The sequence below is a fragment of the Mustela erminea genome, chromosome 18, assembly GCF_009829155.1.
Source record: "Mustela erminea isolate mMusErm1 chromosome 18, mMusErm1.Pri, whole genome shotgun sequence".
NCBI lineage: Eukaryota > Metazoa > Chordata > Mammalia > Carnivora > Mustelidae > Mustela > Mustela erminea.
In genome coordinates, this window is record NC_045631.1 from 36,482,666 (window position 1) to 36,504,739 (window position 22,074).

At 56.8% G+C, this 22,074-nt stretch overlaps 1 protein-coding gene and 1 long non-coding RNA gene across 3 annotated transcripts; one reads left to right on the forward strand and one right to left on the reverse strand.

Annotated features, from left to right (window-relative positions):
* Positions 1 to 3,305: 3,305 nt before the first annotated feature.
* On the forward strand, positions 3,306 to 6,326 carry LOC116578009. The gene is made up of 3 exons (XR_004280693.1): positions 3,306 to 3,647; positions 4,257 to 4,412; positions 4,545 to 6,326. It is a non-coding gene; the product is annotated as an uncharacterized LOC116578009 (long non-coding RNA).
* Positions 6,327 to 8,066: 1,740 nt separating this feature from the next.
* SGCA (sarcoglycan alpha) lies at positions 8,067 to 18,497 on the reverse strand. 2 transcript variants are annotated; one of them, XM_032321836.1, is made up of 10 exons: positions 18,097 to 18,497; positions 16,903 to 17,022; positions 16,647 to 16,801; positions 16,413 to 16,485; positions 15,856 to 16,054; positions 15,293 to 15,455; positions 13,974 to 14,182; positions 13,746 to 13,772; positions 8,521 to 8,713; positions 8,067 to 8,259 (listed from the first exon to the last, which is right to left on the reverse strand). In XM_032321836.1, exons 1-9 carry the CDS (start codon positions 18,128 to 18,130, stop codon positions 8,533 to 8,535), a joined length of 1,161 nt encoding a protein of 386 aa, XP_032177727.1. In that variant the 5' UTR covers positions 18,131 to 18,497; the 3' UTR covers positions 8,067 to 8,259; positions 8,521 to 8,532. The 2 variants fall into 2 exon arrangements, with proteins under 2 accessions (XP_032177727.1, XP_032177728.1); XM_032321837.1 differs by lacking the exon at positions 16,647 to 16,801 and having other exon boundaries at positions 18,097 to 18,496.
* Positions 18,498 to 22,074: the final 3,577 nt, after the last annotated feature.

Here is a 22,074-nt window from a genome sequence, read left to right on the forward strand (position 1 = left end):
AGCAACCAAAGGCAATGCTAAAACACCCAAGTGACCCCCACACTCCCAGCCCACTCCCCTCACCCAGCACCCCCAAACCCTTGGGGGACCTGAGGTTCTCAGACTGCCAAAGAAGCCTCACCATCCGGCCTCCCCGTGGCTCCTGCAACAATCCACTCTTCGTGTTCGAGGGGGCGTGCTGGGGGACCCACGGGCCCCTCGCTGCCTGCCGGGTTTGGAGGAAAGTCAGGAGGGGCCACGACAAAGCGGAAGGAAACAGCGGAATCATTCAGGGACACGTGTCAATCCCCCGTGCGACAGGGCTGGGTGGGAGAGACTGCTCTGTTCCTTGTGTAATTGTGTTGCTGAAGGACTACCTCTTCTTGTCTCCGTGTGTCACCGGGACAACTGCGTGGGGGCGGGAGTGGGGGCGGGACGGAAGGGGCTCCCCATTTTATATCAAAGGTGCTACATCTCTGTGACGGGGTGGGGCGGGGAAAGGATTCACTGGTGCTAGGGAAGTCAAGGACCCCCACCCCCAGGCCAGCAAATGTTCCTTTTTTGTTCAAAGTCTTTTTTTTATTCTTTGGTTGTTTTTTTTTTTTTTTCCTTGCGGATGGGGACTCGTGAATTTTCTAAAGGTGCTACTTAACTTGGGGGGAGAGAGTGTCGCAGCTCAGCTCGGTGCTCCCTTCCCCCACCTCTCCGCCCCCCTGGCCGCCTCTCTCTCCACCTCTCTCTCTCTCTGAAACCCCGCTCCTCAGCGGCTCCCCATCCTCTCGGCCTCTCTGTCCTGTGTCCTCTCTCTGGGTTTCAGAGCACAACTTCCCAAAGCACAAAGCAGTTTTTCCCCCAAGGGGTGGGAGGAAGCAAGACTCTGTACCTATTTTGTATGTGTATAATAATTTGAGATGTTTTTAATTATTTTGATTGCTGGAATAAAGCATGTGGAAATGACCCAAACATACCTGCAGTGGCCTCCTGATTTCCTGCCTTGGAGTCTAGGGTTGGGGGAGGGGAGCCTGCTGGGGCGGGGCGGGGGTGGGGGTTGTGCTTTGGCAGGGGTGGGGGGCTGCGGAGCTCTCCTGTTTTTGCGCCTTCCCTCCTCCTCTTTATCTAGCACCCTCCGCAGTGGCTTCCCGCTTCCTCTTGCCTTTCCTATGCCTAAACGCTTTCCTCCTCGCTCTAGTAGTCCTCCCAGACTGTCTCCCAAATGTCCTAATTCCTTAGGGTGCCACACGCACCCTAGCAACCCTTAGCAAGACGCAAGAGCGCACATGCCTCGCTTCAGCTCCTGGGCTGCCCAAACCTCGGCATCAACACCATCAACTCCGCTCTCCGCGGGTGGGGGCACCCTGCAGGGCTGGGGGTGCAGAGGTTTGGGGAGCACTGTGGGAAGCACTGCGGGGGGGTGGGGAGGGGGGCACTGGTGAGGACTCTCTGGGAACCCCTTCCTCAAGGCCTCTGCCTCGAGGAAACATGGACGGTTGGTTGTCTGGCTTCTCCTCCCTCCTCGCTCACTTGGAGTTCCCCCAAGGGAGCAACAAGCAGGACAGGTCAAGAGAAGGGTCCCTGAGGGCCCAGAGGAGAGGAAGGACTCTGGCTCTCCCGACCCAGGGAAGGAGGGAGGGAACCTCCCTAGGACCCTCAGAGAGCTGCAGTCAAGGCACAGACAGGGTGCTGTCCTGCTGATGACAGGCCCTGACCCCACTGGGAGCTATCAGGTCCCTCTTGGCCTCCTAAGTCCCCATCACACCTGGGATCGGGGTGGCCTGGCAGGTCCTTTAGCCCAGCCTCTGCCTCCTGCCCATGCCTGATCCTTTTAAAAAAATTCTTGCTTCCTCTGCCTCCTTCTCCATCTCCGTCTGCCTGCCCCTTCCCCCTGCCTGCCTAAGAACCTGTGGCCCCTAGAGGGAAGGTGACTGGTCAGATCCCCAATCCCAGGGAAGAGGAACAGCCCTGAGCCGTCACTGGGGCACAGAGGTCTTCAGAATTCTGGAGCAGATCAGGTACCCAGAGACCTGGAGACAGGGAGAAGCTGAAGCATTGCCCCCCACCCACCCACCCAAGGTCTCGGGGCACCTAAACCCTCCAGGGAAGGAAAGCTCCCCCACCCCTTGCTTCCCTCAGGTCTCAGAGAGACAGAGTCTAAGAGGCCACTGGCAGCCATGCTAATGCCATTGCTGTCATTAGGTGGTCATGACGACTAATTGTGCCTTTCAATAATTCATTGTTAGCACTTCTACCCCAATCTGGACAGTGTAGAAAGGGAATTAGTCTTGAGCGGTTAAGAAATTATGACACGTAAATGAGGTTTTCTTCCTAGGCAGCTTACCCGACCCAACCTGCGTGGTGATGGATGGGTGATGCCTTGGTCACCCCCGGCTACCCTGGCCTCCAGCATCCTCCCCCCGCCCCAATCCGGGGGCAACCAAGGCTCTACCTGGCTGTTACCCACCTGTCCCATCTCCCTGTCCCTCTCTTGCCACACCTATGACACCAGCCAGAAAGCGTGACCATGACCACAGCTCCCACGTATGTACCACACTTTCCACATCCAGACCTTTCTTTACACGTCTTCCTCTGCCTGAACTGACAGCCCTTATCTCTGCCAGCTCAGTGCCCCCCAACTCCCGGCCACGTGTACCCTCATCCCCCCGCCGTCTCCCCCCCACTGCCGGTTATGCTCTTCAGGCCCGGCAGTCGGACTAAGGCCAGAGGCCAGGCTTAGAGATTGGGGAGATTAAAGTGAGAAAGGGGGTGAGGTGGCAAGGGGGAGCTTTCTAGGCCGCTGTGGACAGGAGCGAGAGGAAGAGCAATGAAAACCAGCCCCCGGGGGGGAGCAGGCAGCCTCGGAAGGCCCAAGGCCAGCGCCTTCTGCACCCTCAAAGCTCACTCTCTCCGGTGGTCTCAATAGCGTGGCCGCTAGCCTCACGTGACTCGGAGGCACTTGACACGTGGGTGGTGCCCCTGCAGAACTCAACTTTACGTTGTATTTAACAGTGATTAATTTTAAAGCTGTAAGCGGCTAGTGGCCACCACGTCGGGCATCTCCAGACAAACAAGGGACTATGCCCCTCACTAGGTGGGCACAATCTACACACGGGGACGCGAGTGCATGCGTCTGAGGGCATGCGAGGTAACACCATGTGGCAGGGCTGTGCCGGGCAGCTCGGATCCTGTGGTTGCGAGGCCAGAATGTGGTTTCAGTGTGTGTGCAGGACAGGAGGGGAAGGGGACAAAGGAGCCTTTGTGCCACACTCCCGACTCAAGCCCTCCTCTCCGCTGACATCACAGCTGCCCTAAATAGAGCTGCCGGGACCCGCTCCCCCAGACCCCGGCTGTCCCCCGCGTCATGGCATAGGGCCGGCCGCTCCCGTCGCCGCTCCAGGGACTTTTCCTTTGTCTTTTCTGTGAGGAGCCACATTCCTAAGGTTGATTTCTCAGTCAACTTCAGATGGAACATTCTAGAAAAGAAGGAGGTTTCATTTGGATTTTATATTTTTTGCAGCTTTCTCAGCATCCTGGGTCCCTTCTGTGATATGAGCCCATCTCCTGGCAGGATTTTTTTCCTGACTGAAATGTGGCAGATTTTCCCTCCTCTCTGGGGTCAGCTCTTTACCCCTCAGCTGCCCTGGTGCCTCCAAGACTTTCCTGGATGGACATGGGTGAGGTTGAGGAGGGGAGAGGTGGTTGGGGTGGCAGGGAGTCTGCCTAGCTGGAGTGTGGGAGCCTCAGGCAAGGGGGGGCACATGGGGGTTGTGCGGTGAGCAGGAGAAGAAATGTGGGGCTGCTCTCAAAACCGGGACCCCCAGAGGAACGTTGCTCGGGGCTGTGAGTGTGGGAGGCTGTGTGAGTGGGTGAGGAGGTGGGTGTTGCCCACACATCCCTGTGTGGAGGAGAACGTGTCCCACTTTCTGCGGCCCGTCCACCCATAAACAAACGGGGCTGTGTTCAAAGGACCCCACACACGTGTGAGTGTGCTGGGGTTGATTGGTGGGGAGGGGGTGGTCTGTGGGTGTGAGGACCACTCCCCCACACACCTGACAGAGGAGGAGATGGAAAGGGTCTAGCAGTAAGGACCTGTGTCTGCATAGGGGCGACAGAGGGCATAGGTAGGCCTGCGGGTGAACAGGGGTGGCTGATCAGGGAAGAGTTGGGGAAAAACCCGGAGAGGCTGGGTGTGGGGAGAGACCACAGACCTAAAGTGTCAGGATCCACAGAGGCCAAGTGCTGGTGAGCACGTGTCTCTGTCCCCTTCCTGGTATGTGCTCCAGAGGGTACCAAGTAGAGCTGAGAGATGTCCACGGGCCAGGGGGCAAGTCCTGGGAAGAAGGATGGCCCTGGTCTAGCAGGGTAATCAGACCCTTCTGCACATGGAGACGTCGAAGACTTCGCCCAGCACGTGCACGCGCAGAAAGTCTCGGAGGGAGGTGAGTTTCATGCACGCCGATGCGGGAGACTGGGGCTTTCTCTCCCTAAGACCATGGGAGGAAGAGGAGGATGGGGTGGGATGGGGACCAAAGCACATTTTAGAACAAGGAGGCCACATATTCACATTCTAGGTGACTTCACTGCTGTGGGGCAGACCTCCCGCCACCCCCAACAATTCCTTCAGGCTTTGGGAAACTCAAGCCTGCACAGAGGTCTGTTGCAAACAGGTTTTCTGGAGAAAGCGAGGAAAGGGGCCGGGTTCTGGGTTTGGGTTGATCTGGAGTGGAGATAAAGGAAGAGCCGTGAACCCAGCACTGCCCAGGAAAAACAGTATGTTCGCCACAGATGTAATTTTACATTTCAGCCATATTAAGGCAATAAAAAGAAACAAGCGAAGTTAATTTTAATATGTTTTATTTAACCCAGTATACCCCAAAATATCATTTCACTGGCCAGCTGACCGACACCGGGAAGCATGGGCATTTCAGCCTCCACCCCCCAACCTAGAGGCGGAGCATGAACCCTTCACAGGGCACAGAATGTAAATGGAGCTTATTTAAGCTGGACCTGGGGGAGGGGGGTGAGGGGACCTCACGGGCCTCTCTGGTTTGGCTGCGCTCACAGGAGGCTTCATGGGTAATAATGTCTCCTTTTTGGGGAGCGGCCAGATGCCGGGCATTTGCCTGGGGTTCACAAATTCTCCCAACAGCCCTAGGCAATTACGATTAATGTCTTATGAGCAAACGAACTGTCAGAGCCACGATTCGAGTTCTGCTCGCTCTGAGCCCAAACCCACGCTGTAAATGCTGTGTGTGTGTGTGTGTGTGTGTGCAGAACTGGGGAGACACAGGCCCTGTGAGGACTAAGGCCAGCTGTAGGTAGGGCCCTGTGTTCCCCTCCGGCAGACATCCTCCTCCCGGACTGAGGGGATGTCTACAGTCAGGCCACGATGAGGCCCTGTTGAGGGTGACGGCAGAGGCCCCACGCACTGGGTCCCGGAGCAGTGGTGGCCGTGGGACCGGAGGAGCTGAGGGTGAAAAGCAGGGCATGGGGCCACATCTCAGGGTGGTGGGGGCTGGGGGGCCACGGTAGCTGGTCTTCCGTGACTGTGGAGGGTTGGGTGTGACTGCAGGAGGAGCCCGCCCTTCGGGGAGGACAGAGGTGCTGAGTACAGCCGTGCCTTTCTCACGTGCTGCCAGGGGCCCTCGGGTGCACGCGTGCGCGTGTGCCCAGGCACGGCTCGGCGTCCTCTGCAGTCACGCCATCCTTCCAGCTACTGTCTGGGCCACTTCCTCCCAGGCTGGCGGCCAGGCTCCCGTGTGCTCCTCAGAGCCAAGATCTCAAGGCAAAGATGGGCAGCAGAGGGAAGCAAGGGGCCGGGAAGACTCCCAGCTCTGGCTGCTCCCGGGCAGGAGCAGGAGCGCAGAGACCTGGAGAGGGCAGACCCTTCCTGGAGGGGGCAAGGATGGAGGAGGGGCACCCTGGAGAGCAGGCTGGTGGCTCAGAGCCTCCAGCACAGGCCGACTCCGTGCAACTCCAGGTCTCCAGGTTTCGGCCAGATGAGGGGCCTCGAGGCAAAAGAGGAAATGAAGAAACAGAGACACAGTCCCGTTAGAGGCCCCATGTGGGTGGGGGGTGGCCACCCCAACAGGCACTCAGTCCAAAACGTCTACCGAGCACCTGCCCTGTGCCAGCACTGAGCCTCTGCCCGCCTCCACAGATGCTTATGGGACAACTAACTAACTAACTAACTAGGGGGTATGGGATGCCCAGCAGGCAGGGCAATGTGAATGTAATGGTAGAAGCACTAGCATTGGCCTTGCCTACGCCCATGGCCCAGAGAAGAGGAACAGCTTCCTTAAGAGTTCTGAGCACACCCAGACCTGGGCACCCCTTCAGGACATCTTTCCTGAGCACCCCTCCACAGAGGGGTCTCTAGAACCCTGCCCTTTTGGAGCTTCTATCTAGGGTAGGAAGCCAGGCTGGAACAGGGCATGAAGAGGGTGCAGGGGCCCTGGAAGGAGGGGGCTGGTGTGGGCTCGCTGAGAGCTGCCTCTTGGACAGAGACCAAAACGGCAGTGAGGGGGGAGTTGTGTGGATGACCGGGGAGAGGGTGGGGGATCCCAGCAGAGGGAAGGGCAGGGGCAAAGGCCCAGAAGCAGGAGTGGGCTATGAGGCAGAATGTCTGCAGTGCCGTGTGAAGGGTAGACATGAGCTCAGAGGGTTGGGCAGAGCCAGCACGCCCGGTCAAGAGCACGGATCTTACTCTCAGTGTGACCAGAAGGCGTTGGAGAATCAAAAGCTGGGGGATGTGATGCCCTGATCTTTCTTCTGAAAGGGTGGGCCTGGCTCCTGCTGGAGTTGAGGCTGAAGGGGCAGAAGGGACGGGGCTCCACAGGGAGGCTGTTGCAGGGGCCCAGAGGCGAGATCCTGGGGCTGCACCAGGATCCGAGTGGAAGCCATGAGAAGTGGATGGATTCCGGACATACTGGAAGGTGGGGATTCGGGGGAATGAGAGAAAGGGGAGGGGTCCCAGGAGGCACTCACCACCCCCTTGCCAGTACCTTTTGGAACACCTGGACACAGTATTCAGAAACTTAGCCATCCTCAGGGGACCTTGGCCCTGGAGGCACCACCATGGTGTTGGCCCTCCTCATCAGCCCCAAGCCTGGGGCCATGCACGGCACCCCCAACACCCACTGCCCCCTGGGGGAAGGGAGAGGGATCCACCCATATCCCAGGGCAGTGGGTGGATCCCAGGCCTAGTGGGTCAAACTCAAAAAGGGATTTCAAGGTCACCATGGAGGATGTTTGGATTTTCTTGGGAGCTGCCACCCAGATCCAGGGGCCTGAGACGGAAGCCATAAGTCCCTGCTCCTCTGCCACCCTTCCTTTATCTGGGTCCCCTCTTGGGCCTGATCTCTGGCTTGGCCTCCCAAGGCAGTGGTCAGACATGAGACCAGGTGTGGTTCAGGGCGGCAGTGGGCGGGGGCCCAGCCATCTGGGAGAAAGCAGCTGGGGGTTCGTCCTCGCCAACTGAGCTCTCCAGGGCCAGGCTGGTGACACTCCGCTCAACAAGGGCGCCAGGTCACGCCATGTCCCGTGACTTCTGCCCAGACCCTGGAGAAGCCCACTGGGTCATTGAGCTCAAGCATTCAGGGTCCCGTATCCCAACCGCTCTCTCCATATACAGGATAGGCTTCCTTGCAGCATGAGTTACAAAGGGACTCTTCCTCTAGGGGGTCCAGACAGATAAGAACCTGGACCTCTTGCTTCCAGAACCCTTCAGCCCTCCAGAAGGCAGCGCGGAGGTGGACATACTAAATTCTAATCCAAACTCTGCCCCTTGCTTGCTCGGTGACCTTGGGTAAGTTGCCTTCTCTCCCTGGGCCTTGGTTTCCTCCTCTGTAAAGTGGGGCTGATGACCCAGTAATACCCGCAATCAGGTTCTGTCCAAGGACTAAGACCTGGGCCACAGATCAGATCCTTCCGTCTTTCTTCCAGAGAAGATGAGAAAACAGCAAAATGCCAAGAGTCTGAAGGGCAGGCTGGTAGCCCCTAGCTGACTCTGAGAGCTCCCGGAGCAGAAAGGGAAACTGAGGAAGCAAGGGCTGGTGGGAGGCTGCTGAGGAGGAGGAGCCGGCAGCCACAGGTGAGGAGAGCAGCAACTATTTATTCGGGGGATCCTGACCCCAGACACCCTCATCTCCCCCGCCGCCATTTCTCTGCTTGTTCCAAGCCTGGGGGGCCCTCAGGCCAGGAGCCGGAATCCCCAGGAAGGATGTGGCTGTGGGTCCGCGGCTCCATGCATGTGGGGAGAGGAGGAGGAGGAGGCTGGGTCTGGAACTGGAACAGCAGAGGGAGGGCTGAGGGACTGTGATGGGGCTCCTGCCTCCCCAGCCAGCCCTCCAACCCCAAGTGCTGGGCCCTGGGGGGCATAGCCCTGGACCTGCTGAGCAACCCCCACACCCCCAGCTCCTTCAGAGGAGCAGGCAAGGCTGTGTGCCCCGTCCCTTGACTTCCCTGCCCACCACTATCTACCCCAGCCGCGAGTCAGAAGCCACCTTGTCCCCAGAAATGAGGCTGGCGTGGCCCCACCGGGCCCACCTGGCTACGCCCTCAGTGCTGGTCCAGGATGAGGGGCACCTGGGCGCTGTCCACTTGCGGAGGCAGCCGCTCGCCGGTGCGCACGTTGAACATGGGCAGCGTGGACAGTGGCCGGGGCACCTCCCGACTGGATGCCATCTGCCGCAGCTCCTCTGTGTTCCCGCGGATGGTGCAGTGGTGGACCATCTGGATGCTGGGGGCACAGGGCCGGCAGAGTCATCAGCTCTGGGTGTCAACCACATACCCCCCACCCCGCCCCGCAGGCTCCCTGTGCCCCTGCATCTGAGACACGCTGTAGCCCTCCACCTGCTGGCATGCGTAGGGGGAGGACAAACAGGCGGGTCTTTGGTGCTGGCTCAGGGTCCAGTGACCGAGGCATAGGCTGTGGGAGCAGACAGCCTGGATTCAAAGCTGTGTGTCCCTGGCAAGGTGCTGAACCACGCTGTGCCTCAGTGTCCTCAACCGTAAAATGGGCATAATACTAGAACCTACTTCCTAGCACTGTGGTGGGAATTGAGAGAAATGTTTAGAAAAGCACCTGGTGCATGCGAAGAGCTCCCGAGATGCTCGACATGATACCCACAGTGGATCCATATTTGAGGAGGTCACCATTTGCTGGACATTCATTCCCATGACCCTCTAGGTCCCTTCTAGCAGTTTCCTCCACTAATACTCTCTCCTGCCATTGACCATCCAGTCTTCCCTGTCTCATCCCCCTCAGAGTCTGGCAAACGTCCCGCCTCCATCTCTTCCCACCTCCCACTTCGGCTCCTGCTATTTCTGGCCAGACCCCCACGATCTCCTCTTCCGGCTCTTCCCTTGTAGCATCCCTGGCCTTTGTACCTGGACCTCTCCCACCCGGCCCCAGGACCGGCTCTGGGACACTGACTATCTGCTCTCTGCTTTCTCCCAGACCACAGCTCCCTGAGGCCATCCCTGGGCTCTGCCCTCTGTGGGCCTGAAATCCCCAGGGCAGTCTGGAAGTCCTTCCTGAGCCCTAGTCTTTCTAGAAGACTTTCTTCTTTCTTCTCAGAAAGCTCAGCCGCATTCTCATTTGAGATCCTCACAGCTTGCTTTCTGCTGTCCGGGGGCAAGCTTCCGTTCATTCTGAGAAGGACGGTAGCCCAGTGAAACCAAGCACAGGGATTTGCTTTGGGTCTGAGTGTGAGTTCTGCTACTCACTGCCTATGTGAACTTATGCAAGTCACTTAACTTCGTGCCACTGTTTCCTCCATTGTAATGAAGTTCAGGTACAGACTGAATGAGTTAATACAGGAAACACACTTCGATGTCTTTTGGTCAGCATCACAGAGATAGCTAAGTTTACAGGGAACGTGATGCCGCCATCCTTATCATCAGTGTTGTTTTATTATAGGAAGCGCACTAATGTACTTGGCCTCCAGTAAAGGGATGTTCTTCCAAGCCCCTTTACATGAGCCCACCCACACTCGTCCAACTGGGACATACTTTCCCAGGTGAGACCAACAGCAGGGACTCTTCATTACAAACAATAAGAATTAGTCTCCTTGGGACGCCTGCGTGGCTCAGTCAGTTGAGCATCCGACTCTTGATTTCGACCGATTTTGACCAAGTTCATGATCTGAAGGTCCTGAGATTGAACCCTGAGTGGGGCTCCACACTCAGCCAGGAGTCTGCTTCTCTCCCTCTGCCCCTACCCCCACCAACTCTCAAAATAACGTCTAAAAAAAAAGGGAGCCTGGGTGGCTCAGTCAGTTAAGTGTCTGACTTCGGCTCAAGTCATGATCTATCAAACCTGGGCTGGACCCCCACATGGGGCTCCTTGCTCTGCGGGGAGCCTGCTTCTCCCTCTGCCCCCTGCTACTTGTGTTCTCTCTCTCAAATAAATAAAGTCTTAGAAAAAAAAAAAAAAGAATTAAGTTTCCTTAAAGGAGTGGGGACCCCAGGCAGAGGGAAGCTACCGTACTTGCCTCTGGCTTACTGATCAAATGAGGGAGGGGCAATGATCCCCACCCCTGTCCGAGTCTCAGTTAACGGACACCAACACCAGGTCGAGCTTGGGATGGGAGATTAGACGCCGGGTCAGACTTTCGAGTTTCAGACTGAATGGGCCCCTGCTCTGCTCCTCGGGGTAGGGAGGGAGGGGGGCAGGACCAAGTCCTGTCTGGTTGCGGGGAGGAGGTGGAGTCCCCCTCTAAGGCCAGGGGAGGATCAAGATGAGCTCTTGAGTCTGGAATTTGGCAAGCAGAGTTGTCCAAAACGCAATTTTCCATTCCCAGGCAAGGGGAGGCTGAGGGAGAAAGGAAGCTAGAAGCATGGGGCTGCTTCGGGCCAGAGACAGCCAGGCAGGTAATGCCCTGGCCAGGGAAGGGCCTTAGTTAGGGGGCCCCCTCCCCGCCCTGGGCCCAGCATCTGGGTCTCATTACTCTGGCGACATACGCAGGTGGAAAATGCTCTGGGGATGTTTTTCCAGAGCAGGAGCCGAAGCCAGCCCCACTGCGGCCTTCCCCCACAGCCCTTCCACATCAGCACTTGGGCAGACGAACAAATAGGCAGGCATTCCTACACACACACACACACACACACACACACACACACACACTTGCCACCTCCAACACACACAGCTCTGGAGCCCCGTCTCTTGACACACAGACCACAGAAGAGGGTCAGGCAGGGGGACTTTCTGGCCAGCAAACTCTGATACAGGCCACAGTTGTGGATAATTTGAAAAATGGTAGACATTGAACAAGCAAAAAAAAAAAAAAAAAGGAATTTGTAGAAATAAATCAACTCAAAATCCAAACCAACAAGGGCTGATAGGGCACACGGTAAGCCTGCTGATTGATTCAACATTGATGGAGGAAACAGATTTTCCTGAGCGCTTCCGAGCTCCAGAAATCAGCCAGTAGAACAGGCCGTGCTCGAAATCACCGGTCAGAAGAGAATTTCCACAATAGCAGAAGGTATAATTGATCAAATTTGGCATGGGCCAAAAAAATTGAGGAATAAAATGTTCCTTGAAAAACGGACATGGAAAATCACTCATTCCAAATGGGAAAAAAATTCTATCAAATAAAAATGAAAATAGGAAGAAAAAAAAAAAAAGCAGAGTTTTTCCATGGCTTTGTGATCAAATTGACCAAGGAATCAAACTGACCTGGGTAGAGCAAGGCATGACAGTTTGCTCACTCTGGAAAGTATTTTCCCTTAACGATTCAGAAATGTGTGTATAATTCTGATGCTAAAAATGTTCGTACTCCTCAACCTACTGGGTTGACATGGTGGCATCAAAATGGTGGGTTTAAAAATGAGGTTTCATGGGGCGCCTGGGTGCCTCAGTCAGTTAAGGGTCCAACCCTCGATTTCAGCTCAGGTCATGATTTTGGGGTCCTGAGAAAGAGCCCCACGTCAAGCTACCTGCTCAGGGCAGAGTCAGCTTGTCCTTTTCTCTTCCTCCCTCCCCGCCACCGCTTACTCTCAGTCTCTCTCTCAATTAAAAAAAAAAAAAAAAAAAATCTTAAAAAAAAAAAAACACCTGGGGTCTCTGAGCATCCTGAAATCTGCTGGTTCTGATGCATACATTTCTAAACACTCGCACCCGTGCTTGACACACCACGTGACCCCGCCGTCCACCCACCTGGCCTCCGCCCTCCTTCCCAAGGTACCTGGCTTGTCAGATGCCCACACTATCTGGGCACCTCCCAGGAAAGAACAATGGGACCACTGTGACCCTCACAGGATTCTGGTGACCTCACAATGTCCCCCTGAGGTCACCACCAAGGTAACCCTTGCCACCCCCTGCACCTGAGGCACAAATCTGCGGAGGCCAGCCGTGGGTGATCATCCTTGGTCTTACTTCTGGCCACCCAGGAGGAGGCTGGGGCTGGAGCCCTCCACAGGAGCCTCTGAGGGAACCAGGACCAGAGACTCGCCTCATCCACCGAAGAGCAACCCAGCGGAGACGTCCAGCCGTCACCCTGGAGGCCCTCGCACCTAGCTCCTTTCACCCGCCCCAGGGAGAGATGCAGAAAGACACTTCGGCGCCACCCCCATCTGCACCCTTGGCGGCCTCGAACCCACCACAGGGCGTAGGCCGGCAGGCCAGCGCCTCCGGGGCCCCCAGCAAGAATGTGACTGGGCGCCGCGCCAGCCCCAAAACCCGACGGAAGCTCAGCATATCCAAGGTGATCCTGGGGGTGGTGGCGGACAAGGGCATGCACAACCGCGTGAGTCTAGCCACCCTGAAGAAGGCGGTCACCACCATGGGCTACGACATGACCCGGAACGCCTGGCGCTTCAAGCGAGTGCTCAAGGGGCTGGTGGACAAGGGCATTCTCAAGCAGGTGACCGGCAAGGGGGCCTCGGGCTCCTTCCGCATGGGCAAGAAGTTTGCCTCCAAGTTCAAGCTCAGGGGCCAGAGACAGCGCCGATCTGGGCAGCGCAGGCCTGGGCAGCGCCAGTTGCTAATGGGCTCCCAAAGAGGGCACAAGCGGCTACACAAGGAGGGCCGCAGGGTGGCCAGAGGCCGCCGCAATTAATGACGCAGGCGAGGCAAGAAGGCAGGGGTGCCAGGCCCGCCACAGGCTCAGTGCAGTGGAAATAAAAGGAGCCTAACTTATTTCACACCTGCCTCCTGGAATCTTTGGGGCTCAAGGGAGTGAGAGTGGAAGGAGGCTGGGGACAGAGGAGGGGGTAAGGCCGTCGGGGGGTGCGAACGAAGAGTGGGATGGATTTGGGGTCAGGGCTGGAGGAATTGGGAGCACCACAGACATTAACTAGTTCAATGACCCCGTCATCTGGCAGGTGGAGGAACCCGGGGCCCAAGAGCCTCACGCGGATGGTGTGGCAGAAACCAGCCTGGAACCACACCTACTGTGTGACTCGGGGAAGTGCACGTGTGTGCATGTGTGTGCGCGCGTGTGTGTGTGCGTGTGTGAACACAGCCTCTTCAGTGGCTTCTCGAACCCTTTCCCCCAGGGTGGCCACAGGTCTGCACACTTGGCAGGGATCCCCTCCTGTGCTCCATCCCAGGTTACAGTCCTCCACGGAAACCCAGAAAATAAGAAGGCCGGGCCAGGAGAGGTCAGGCCCAGCAACCAGCCAGCCGAGACCTGGAGCTCAGAGGCCAGGTGCGGCCCCCATCAGCCCAGAGTAATGTGTGCTGCTCATGGAGGTTTGGGGGTGGGGTCTAGCTTGGCAGTCTAGGGGGGTGCTCCCACCCAGCCCCCCAGCTTTCCCCTACTCACTCCGAGGTGGCCAGGTCTCTCTTCAGCCTGTGGAAAGCCAAGGGAGGGGGATTAGCTATTACCCATAACACCCCCCCCCTCCTGGTGCCAGGCTAGGCAAGAGGTCCCCATCCACTTCCTGGCTGAGGACCCCACTCCCTGAGGGCTCCCCAGGCAGCACAGCGGCCACAAGGAGCCCTGTGGGGATGAGCCACAGTGCCCTCCCTGCCCTCTCTCCTCCACACTCACTGTCCCTCCCGCCGGCAGCACATGATGTAAGCCAGCAACGCAGTGAGCAGCAAAGCCACCAGCAGGGGCACCAGGAGGGTGACCAGGGCGTCGGTGAGGAAGTCTCGGTCCGTGGCCTCAGTCGGTGGACAGAAGAACGGGTCATGCTCCAGAATCCCATCACCTGGGGTGGGCACCTCATCGGCGGGCTCTGGCACTGACTTATCCACCTGTTCAGAGAGCCCAGGGCTCACCGAGGAGCCATCGGCTGGACACAGAGACCCCCGGGGGATGGGGCACGACCACAGGGTTTCCTCCTGCCTGTCTCCCCCTGCTTGGGTGAGCTCAAAGGACAGGCTTTGGACTAGGAACCGGGAGAGAAGGGCGCGGAGAGGCAGGTCTGTACAATGGTTAAGGCACATCTCTGGGGCCCGACTGCCTGGGTTTGAATCCTGATTCCGACAAGGGCTGTGCTGGGTGACTTTCCTCCAGGTGCCTCCTTTCCCTCATGTGGAAAGGCAGAATGCTGATGGTGGCCCCTATCTCTGGGGTGGAGGCAAGTGTAAAGCATGTTGATTGGCTAGAGCCCAGCACACAGCACGTGCTCAGGAACGTTGTTGAGGATCAGTCCTTGCCTCACTGTGGGTCAATTATCAGGAACAGAGTATTCCAGGGGCTCCCAGCCCGGGGAGTCAGGGTCTCTACGGACCCCAAGAAATTGTGCTCAGTATTCCCAAGAGCTGTAGTGAGTATCTTTGGATTAGAACTTGGGGTAGAGGTGTGCCTGGGTGGCTCTGGGTTAAAGCCTCTGCCTTCAGCTCGGCGCATGATCTCAGGGTCCTGGGATCAAGTCCCACATCTGGCTCTCTGCTCAGCAGGGAGCCTGCTTCCCCGCTCTCTCACTCTGCCTGCCTCTCTACCTACTTGTGATCTCTGTCGGTCAAATAAATAAATAAAAATCTTTAAAAAAAAAAAAAAAAACTTGGGGTAGAGCTATCTGTTTCTTATTGCAGGCAGATTTACTAGGTGACACCTTAGAAGGAAGCAGACAGAGATGTCCCAAAGAGTCCCCTAGTGGGAAAAGGGTTTTTGGAACTGCCCCATTGGAGTGATTGTTCTAGCGGTTGGGTTGGGCGCCTAGGAGACTTCTGGACCCCAGGATCGCTTTTCTGGATTATGGACTCTGTCGCCCTCTTGTGGGGTGAGGTGGAACTTCAGCGCGCGCGCGCAAGCACAGAAAGAAACAGGAACAGAGAGATGTGGTGGAAACGGGGCTAGAGAGGAGACTGTGATGGGGATCATGCCCCATTCCCACCTCCGGACCCAGGGTCCCTTCTCACCAGGGACACATTGCACCAGTCAACGCGGAAGTGAGGCGCCAAGGTGTCATAGCAGGACAGAAGTGGAGGCTGACCCTGGGCACAGCGAGCGTGGCTGTCTGGAGATGCCACCATCTTCAGGCAAGTGGAGAAGGGTGAGGTAGAGCCCACCTTGATGTAAACCCTGGGCCCGGACAGAAGCCACAGTTAGCATTTGGGGCAGGGGGAGGGCTGGACACAGGAGACTTGGGGATGCAGGACCACCTTGAGACCTGGGTTATGGCGAGAGCACACAGAGCACCCTATTCTTCTGGGCAGCCTTATACTCATAGGAATGTCTTTTGATAGCTGAGTCTTTTATGTTCTCGTGGGCTATCAGGGAGTCTAGACTTCAATGTAATTAGGGTTTGGGCCCAGGAAGGGCAAGAAGATGAAGGGGTGTGGCTGGAGGGAAGCTGACGGTGATGTGAAACTGGGAGATCCACACGGGTATATGAAGGTGCAAGACGGTGCTCCATGACCACCCCTCCGGAAGGCCAGCTGTCGCTACCTCCTCCAGGAAGTCCTCCTGGGTTGCAACTTACCCTTCCTTGCGACCCTCAATAGGAAGGGGGACGCGGCCCCCACGGTCCAAGGCGGAGGTAATGTTGAGTAGCTGGAGCTCCCCGGGCTCCCAGAGCCCTCCCAAGGCTGTGAGGAAGCGACTGGCAGGCGTTGAAGGCAGCACCTCCTCCACATCGTGGCTGCACACGAGGAACTCAGCTTGGTATGGCAGCAGGGGGCCTGCAAAGACCAGGTTGGCACTTGAAGCCACACAGACCCTCCCCAGCCCTCCCCCACTCAATCTCCTCCGTCATGCCCCTCCTCCTCAGTCATGCCCCCTCAGACTCCTCCCTTCCTCCCTAACTTCCCATCCTTCACAGCCCTCAAATGCCCTTCCCACAACCTCAGCAACTCCCCAAGGCCCCACAGACCATGGGCAGAACGGCTGAGAAGACAGCTCTGGAGCCCTTCCAGGAGCCCCTGCTCCTACTGCTCCCAAGTGTCTCCGCACCCCCATCCCTCCTTCCAAGGGAACCCCCCGCAAGACTGGCATTGGCGGGGTGGAGGTGGGGCAGGGGTTCGGCAGGGCTGACGGTACCTTCTGGATCCCCAATCAGCAGCACCAGCCTCTGCCGGGTGGTGTCAAAGCTATCCCGATTGTAGGCTGTGACCTGGGGTAGAGGGGTGGAGGATGAAAAGAGGGCTGAGGGAGGGGGCGAGGGAGGAAGCGTGGGGGGCACTGAAACACCCTCAAATCAGAGCATCTAAATTATGTAAATGAACATGCACAGATGTCCACAGGGGGCACAGCCATTGGGGTCCTTGCCGGTACCTCGATGACCTGGCGCCCACGATCTTCAGGGGTGGGGGTGCCGTAGAGGAAGCCAGGCTGGCGGGGGCTGCGCTGGGTGTAGCGGAGCCACCGGGGCAGGTCTGGGTGTCCCTGGAGGTGGGCGTGGTAGGTGACAGGGGTGGTGGGGGGGACATCTGGTGGAAGGGAGGAGAGGGGATGGGAGAAGTGACAGGAGCCTTCACCGGCCCCTGGCCGGGCCTCTCCAGCCCACCAATGCCCTCCAAGCCCCTCTCACCCATGTGCTCGGGATGACGCAGGGCGGCTTCCTGGTCCAGGGTGTGCACGAAGACGCGGCCCACAAGAGGCTGCAGGGTGGTCTGCGGGGCCTCCGCATCCCCCAGCCCTGCCAGGAGAACTGTGGGGACCCCATATCCCCCCAAAGACACACATCAGCCTTAGTCCTGGGCAGGGGAGAAGCTCCCAGTGCCCCTAAGAGACGGGGGGCTCCCAGGAAAGGACGTTGGTGGGGTCCTAGCTATGCCACACACACCGGGATCAGTGACAAGTCCCAGACATTTCTGTCACTTCCTGTTCATGGGAATTCCCTCCCCCAGTCCACATTTTAGGCTCCCTTTGAGGGGTCACACTGGGCAGGGGCTGCAGTCCGGCTGAGAGGGGTGTGGGGGTGTGGGGGGTAGATGCGGGTTATGGGCACTTGTGAAGGAACTCGAAGAATGTGGGTGCCAGGGGCGCTCGGGAGGCTCAGTCAGTTAAGCGTTGGACCCTTGATTTCAGTTCAGGTCTCAGGGTCTTGAGATCGAGCCCGCTTAGGGTGCTCTGTCTTCCTCTCGCTCTACTCCTCCCCACTGCCCCACAAGCGCTTTGTCACTCTCCCTGCTCTCGCTCTCAGAAAATAAATAAATAAATAAATAGGAATTTTTAAAAAAGAATGCAGAGCATCTGGAAGGCTGGAGGGGAGGGGGAGAGGGAAGGAACTTTTGAAGGAGGTGGGTGGCCATTCTGGTACTCTCTCCCAACTTCCCTAACACACAGCGGGGAAGGCGCCCACAGCAGAAGCCAATAAATGCTGAGCAAAAGGGATCTTAAGCCCCAGGGAAAGGACCTGCCCCAGCGGGCCCCCACACCCTCCCAAGGCCAAATTTAGCCTGGGCCTAGAAAGAAGGCCAACCAGCCAGCCCATTAAAGGGCCAACTACACTCTGGACCTGTGCGGTCAGGCCCACCTCGGCCTAGGACGCCCAACCCTTCAGAGCTCTCTGAAGCTCTCCATGCCCCCCACATCCCAGAGCCCTGCTCCCAGCCCCACTTCCCTGGACCTCCTGCTGGACACAGCATGAGCACCCCAAGGTCCTTCTGGTCCCTGGCCCCAGACCCCTCTCCCCTGAGCTACCTCTGTCTTTCCACCTCTTTCCACTCGGACATCCCGTCCCTTCGTCCTGAGCCTCGCCCAGAAGAACGCCCCAACTTGCCTGCAAGAAGAATCCAGATTAGAGCGGCTGCCATGACTGCCCCCGCCTGCCGGCCCCTGTGAGTGACAGAGACAGGAGCAGGGGAGGAGGCGAGAGGGAGGGAGGGAGAGTGGGAGGGCGGGCCGCTGGGGGAGGTGTCCCAGAGCAGCGGGCCCCAGCTTCTGCCAGGGGGTCCCTCCCCATCCCCACCTAAGCAGGCACTGAATCCAGGTTGAACACTCTCCTCTTAGGACACTATCCCTCCAGGGATCCCCTCCCTGTGGCCCGAGAACATTCTCTAAACCACCAATCCGAAAACCTTAGTCCTCCCTGGAAACACTAAGGGCTCCCCTTGCCCTGAGGCCCCAGCTCTTGATGGCTTTTAGACCCTGCCTGGGCCTGGCCATCCGGTCCAGAATCCCCGCCTCTCACCCCTGCCAACCACACACACACACACACACACACACACACACTCTCTCTCTCTCTCTCTCTCTCTCTACCCCAGGCTTCTGCCCAGCATCAATCTGCTGCTGCCCCCTCCACCACCCCCATCACTAAGTCCTTTGCACAAGCTGTTCCCACTGCTTGCAGTTCCTTTCCTGCCCTCATCAGACCAGCCAACGGCCACGCACCTGGCAAGACTCGACACAGGCCTCCTCTCCTCCCTGCAGGCACTCTGTGCTGCCTTCCTCTGCTAGGCCCAGCTGGGTGCCCGCTGGGCCCCCCCCCCACCCCGTGCAGCACTGCAGGGGGTGGGGGAGACTAGAATCTTTTTATCTCCGTATGCCCGGACCTGGCATGGGGCCTGGCAATGAGCAGGTATGGGGGGGACAGCACGCCGAACAGCAAGGTGCCCATTCATCCAGCCCTGACCCCCAGAGCAGACACCCCCAGCACGTACCCCAAGTCTGGGAAGAGAGAGAGAGAGTCCTGGACAGGACTAGCCAGGTAGAGCCGGGGGAGTGGAGGAGGCGGCACAGGCTTGGAGACCTGCCAACTGGACATGAACCTCACCTTGACCCCTCACTGGAGACCTGGCCTTGGAAAACTTCATTTGCCCTCTCTAGGCTCTGTTCCCACAACTACAACCTAGCACGACAGTGCTCACCTCTCGGTGTGCTTGTGATGAAGCCACAACCTCATGAACTCAGTGCGTGCTTAGAGAGCAGCCCCTATTGGCGGGGGTGGGGTGGACGGGGTTGGGGTGGGGGTGGGGACAGACACGTGCCCCACGGGAGTGTGCACGCGGATGGGTACTGCCGGCTAACCCCCCCCTGCCGCCCTGCACCAGGCTTGGATACACGGATACACATACACGGATGGACTGTAACTCCTTCCATCCCCGCAGCCGTTCCCAGGAGGGCTTTCATCCCCATTTTCAGACAAGAAGAATGAGGCACCAGCTCTTCATGACCTCCCACCCCCCAGGGCCGTACAACCAAACAGCTGAGGCTCGTGCCCCGGCTGCGGGGGGCACCCTGTCCGCCTCCATCTTGCCTCAGTCAAAGATCTGGGTCCAGGTGTGAAGGGGATGGCATGCCCTTCTCTCTGGGGGCTTCGAACTCAGAGCCAGCAGAGGGTACTCTCCCTAGATGTCTTGAGGAGGAGGTGGGGACCCAGGGGTGCCTCCTGGGTCCAGAATTCCTGGTGTGTGCAGGAGTCTCCCTCCTGGGCATCTCCATCTCCCCCCACCATACCCATTGCCTCACACAGGGACGCCTGGAACCAGTTCTGGTCAGAACTGAGGGCCACGGCGTTGGCCTGCCAACTGGAATGACTAGGGTGCAGGTTACTTAGTCCTCATCTCTTTTTCTCTCTTCCTGCCTGACCATCCCACCCATCCCTGGAGAGCCACCAGATTCCACAGTCAGCATCCACTCAGACTCTCAGACAGGGCAGGGTTTGTCCCAGAGTCACCGTGGCGCCTCTCTGCCTTCTCAGACATGGAGACGGAGGGCATGAGGCAGAAAGGTTCTGGAGGCAGACAGAGGGCTCTGAGGGAGTCTGGCCAGCTGCCCAGTCCTCAGCCCCTCAGCGGCCCCTCGCCTGCTCTTTTCTGGAGCCCCCCACTCACACCTTCAGCTGTCCTGAAGTAGCTGTGTCTGAATGCAGTGCCACCAGGCCCCAGAGGTCAGTTTCCTTACGGATCCTTCTCGCCTTCTCCCAACCAAGGACTGTGCCAGGAGCCAGCCAGAAGTCCCCGGTGGCCGACCAGAGGACCTCAGAGCTGTCTGGATTGCAAGCTACTGCTAGAATTCTCAGCGTTTCTGTTCCCTGGGGCCTGATCATAGAGAGAGGGGTCACAGGGTCCTTAAACTTCTTAGTTTGCAAATTTTATTTTATTTTATTTTAAGTAGGCTCTACACTGAGTGTGGAGCCCAGTGGGGGCCTTGGACTCTTGACCCTGAGATCAAGACCTGAGCTGAGATGGAGAGTCAGACACTTAACTGATTGAGCCATCGTGGTGCCCCTTAGTTTGCAAACTTTAAACAAAAGTCTACAGAATAGGGGCGCCTGGGTGGCTCAGTGGGTTAAAGCCTCTGCCTTTGGCTCCGGTCATGATCTCAGGGTTCTGGGATCAAGCCCCGCATCAGGCTCTCTGCTCGGCAGGGAGCCTGTTTCCCCCTCTCTCTCTCTCTGCCTCCCTCTCTGCCTACTTGTGATCTCTGCCTGTCAAATAAATAAATAAAATCTTTTTTTAAAAAAGTCTACAGAATAAAAGAATGAAAGCTCCATATATCTACCCTCCAGCTTCAACTGTCAGCGACTTATAGCCAATCTCCTGTCACCTGTGCTCCCCCAACTCTCCCTCCTGTTTCATTTCCTCTGTCAATATTTTAGCATGTATTTTTGAAAGATGATGACTCTTTTATTTTTATTATTTTAATAGAATGACTCTTCTTTAAACAATCACAATTGTTATACTTCGTATATTAGTATACCTTAAAGTTAATGATAATTCCTTGATATCAGACCTATAGTGTTCAGATTTCCAATTTGTCATGAATGTCTTTTCTTTTTAACAGTGTATTTGTTTGAATCATGATCCAAATAGAGCACACACACCGAAACTGACTGATGTGTCTCCTTTAAATCTCTTTAAGTCCATAGGTTCCCCATCCAAACCTCTCTCTCTCTCTCTCTTTTTCCTTGAGAGAACCAGGCCATTTGCTGTGCTGTTTTCCAGTCTGGGTTTTGCTGATTGCATCTCTAGGGTGTTCTTTAACACATCTCTCTGACCTCTGTACTTCCTGTAAATTGTATTTCCTGCACATTGTTTTTTCCTGTAAATTGTATTTGGATTCAAAGTCCTGATCAGGTATAGGTTCTATTTTCCTTGGCAAGGCCACTTCACAGATGGTGGGATTGCTTCTTCCATCCAGAAGTACAGGAACTGTGATGCTCTGTGCCTCATCCGTCAGTCCCCCGCCCCCCACCCTGCAAATGGTGATACTCACATCCAATCACTCCTTCCTTTATTAGAATAATTCTCAACACAGAAACTGTGCCTCGCTTACTAGTTGGTTACTGAGTGTTGTAGCTCCTATGGAAAAAGATAGGACAAATACTCGATTCTGTTCCTATATTTGCCAATTTCGAAATAATGAATTGATTCTCCAGCATCCCTCAAACCTTAGCCCGTTAGCTTTTCAAAAACAGTAGCATAATTATGAATTTATGGCTTTAGGCATATTTGATTGCTTCAGTCTTTTGTGACAAGAGTCCCCTCCTGGTCCTTGGACTGTCCCTTCTTGAGCTCCTGAGGTGGCCCTCACCTGTCAGAGCATCCGTCTGGGGGGACAGGTGGGTCAGGTCTATGCCTCTCCACACCTGTTTCCCCAGCTCTCTGCCGGATCTCCGCTTGTCAGTGTCCCGATTTAATTCCTCTGGTCCTTTGTCTCTGGCTCTCCCCATCTCAGTGAAAATCTTCTGAATGAATGAATGATTGAATGAATGCCTCATCTCCCCAACTCTCTCCTTCCACTTCTGTCTTTATGA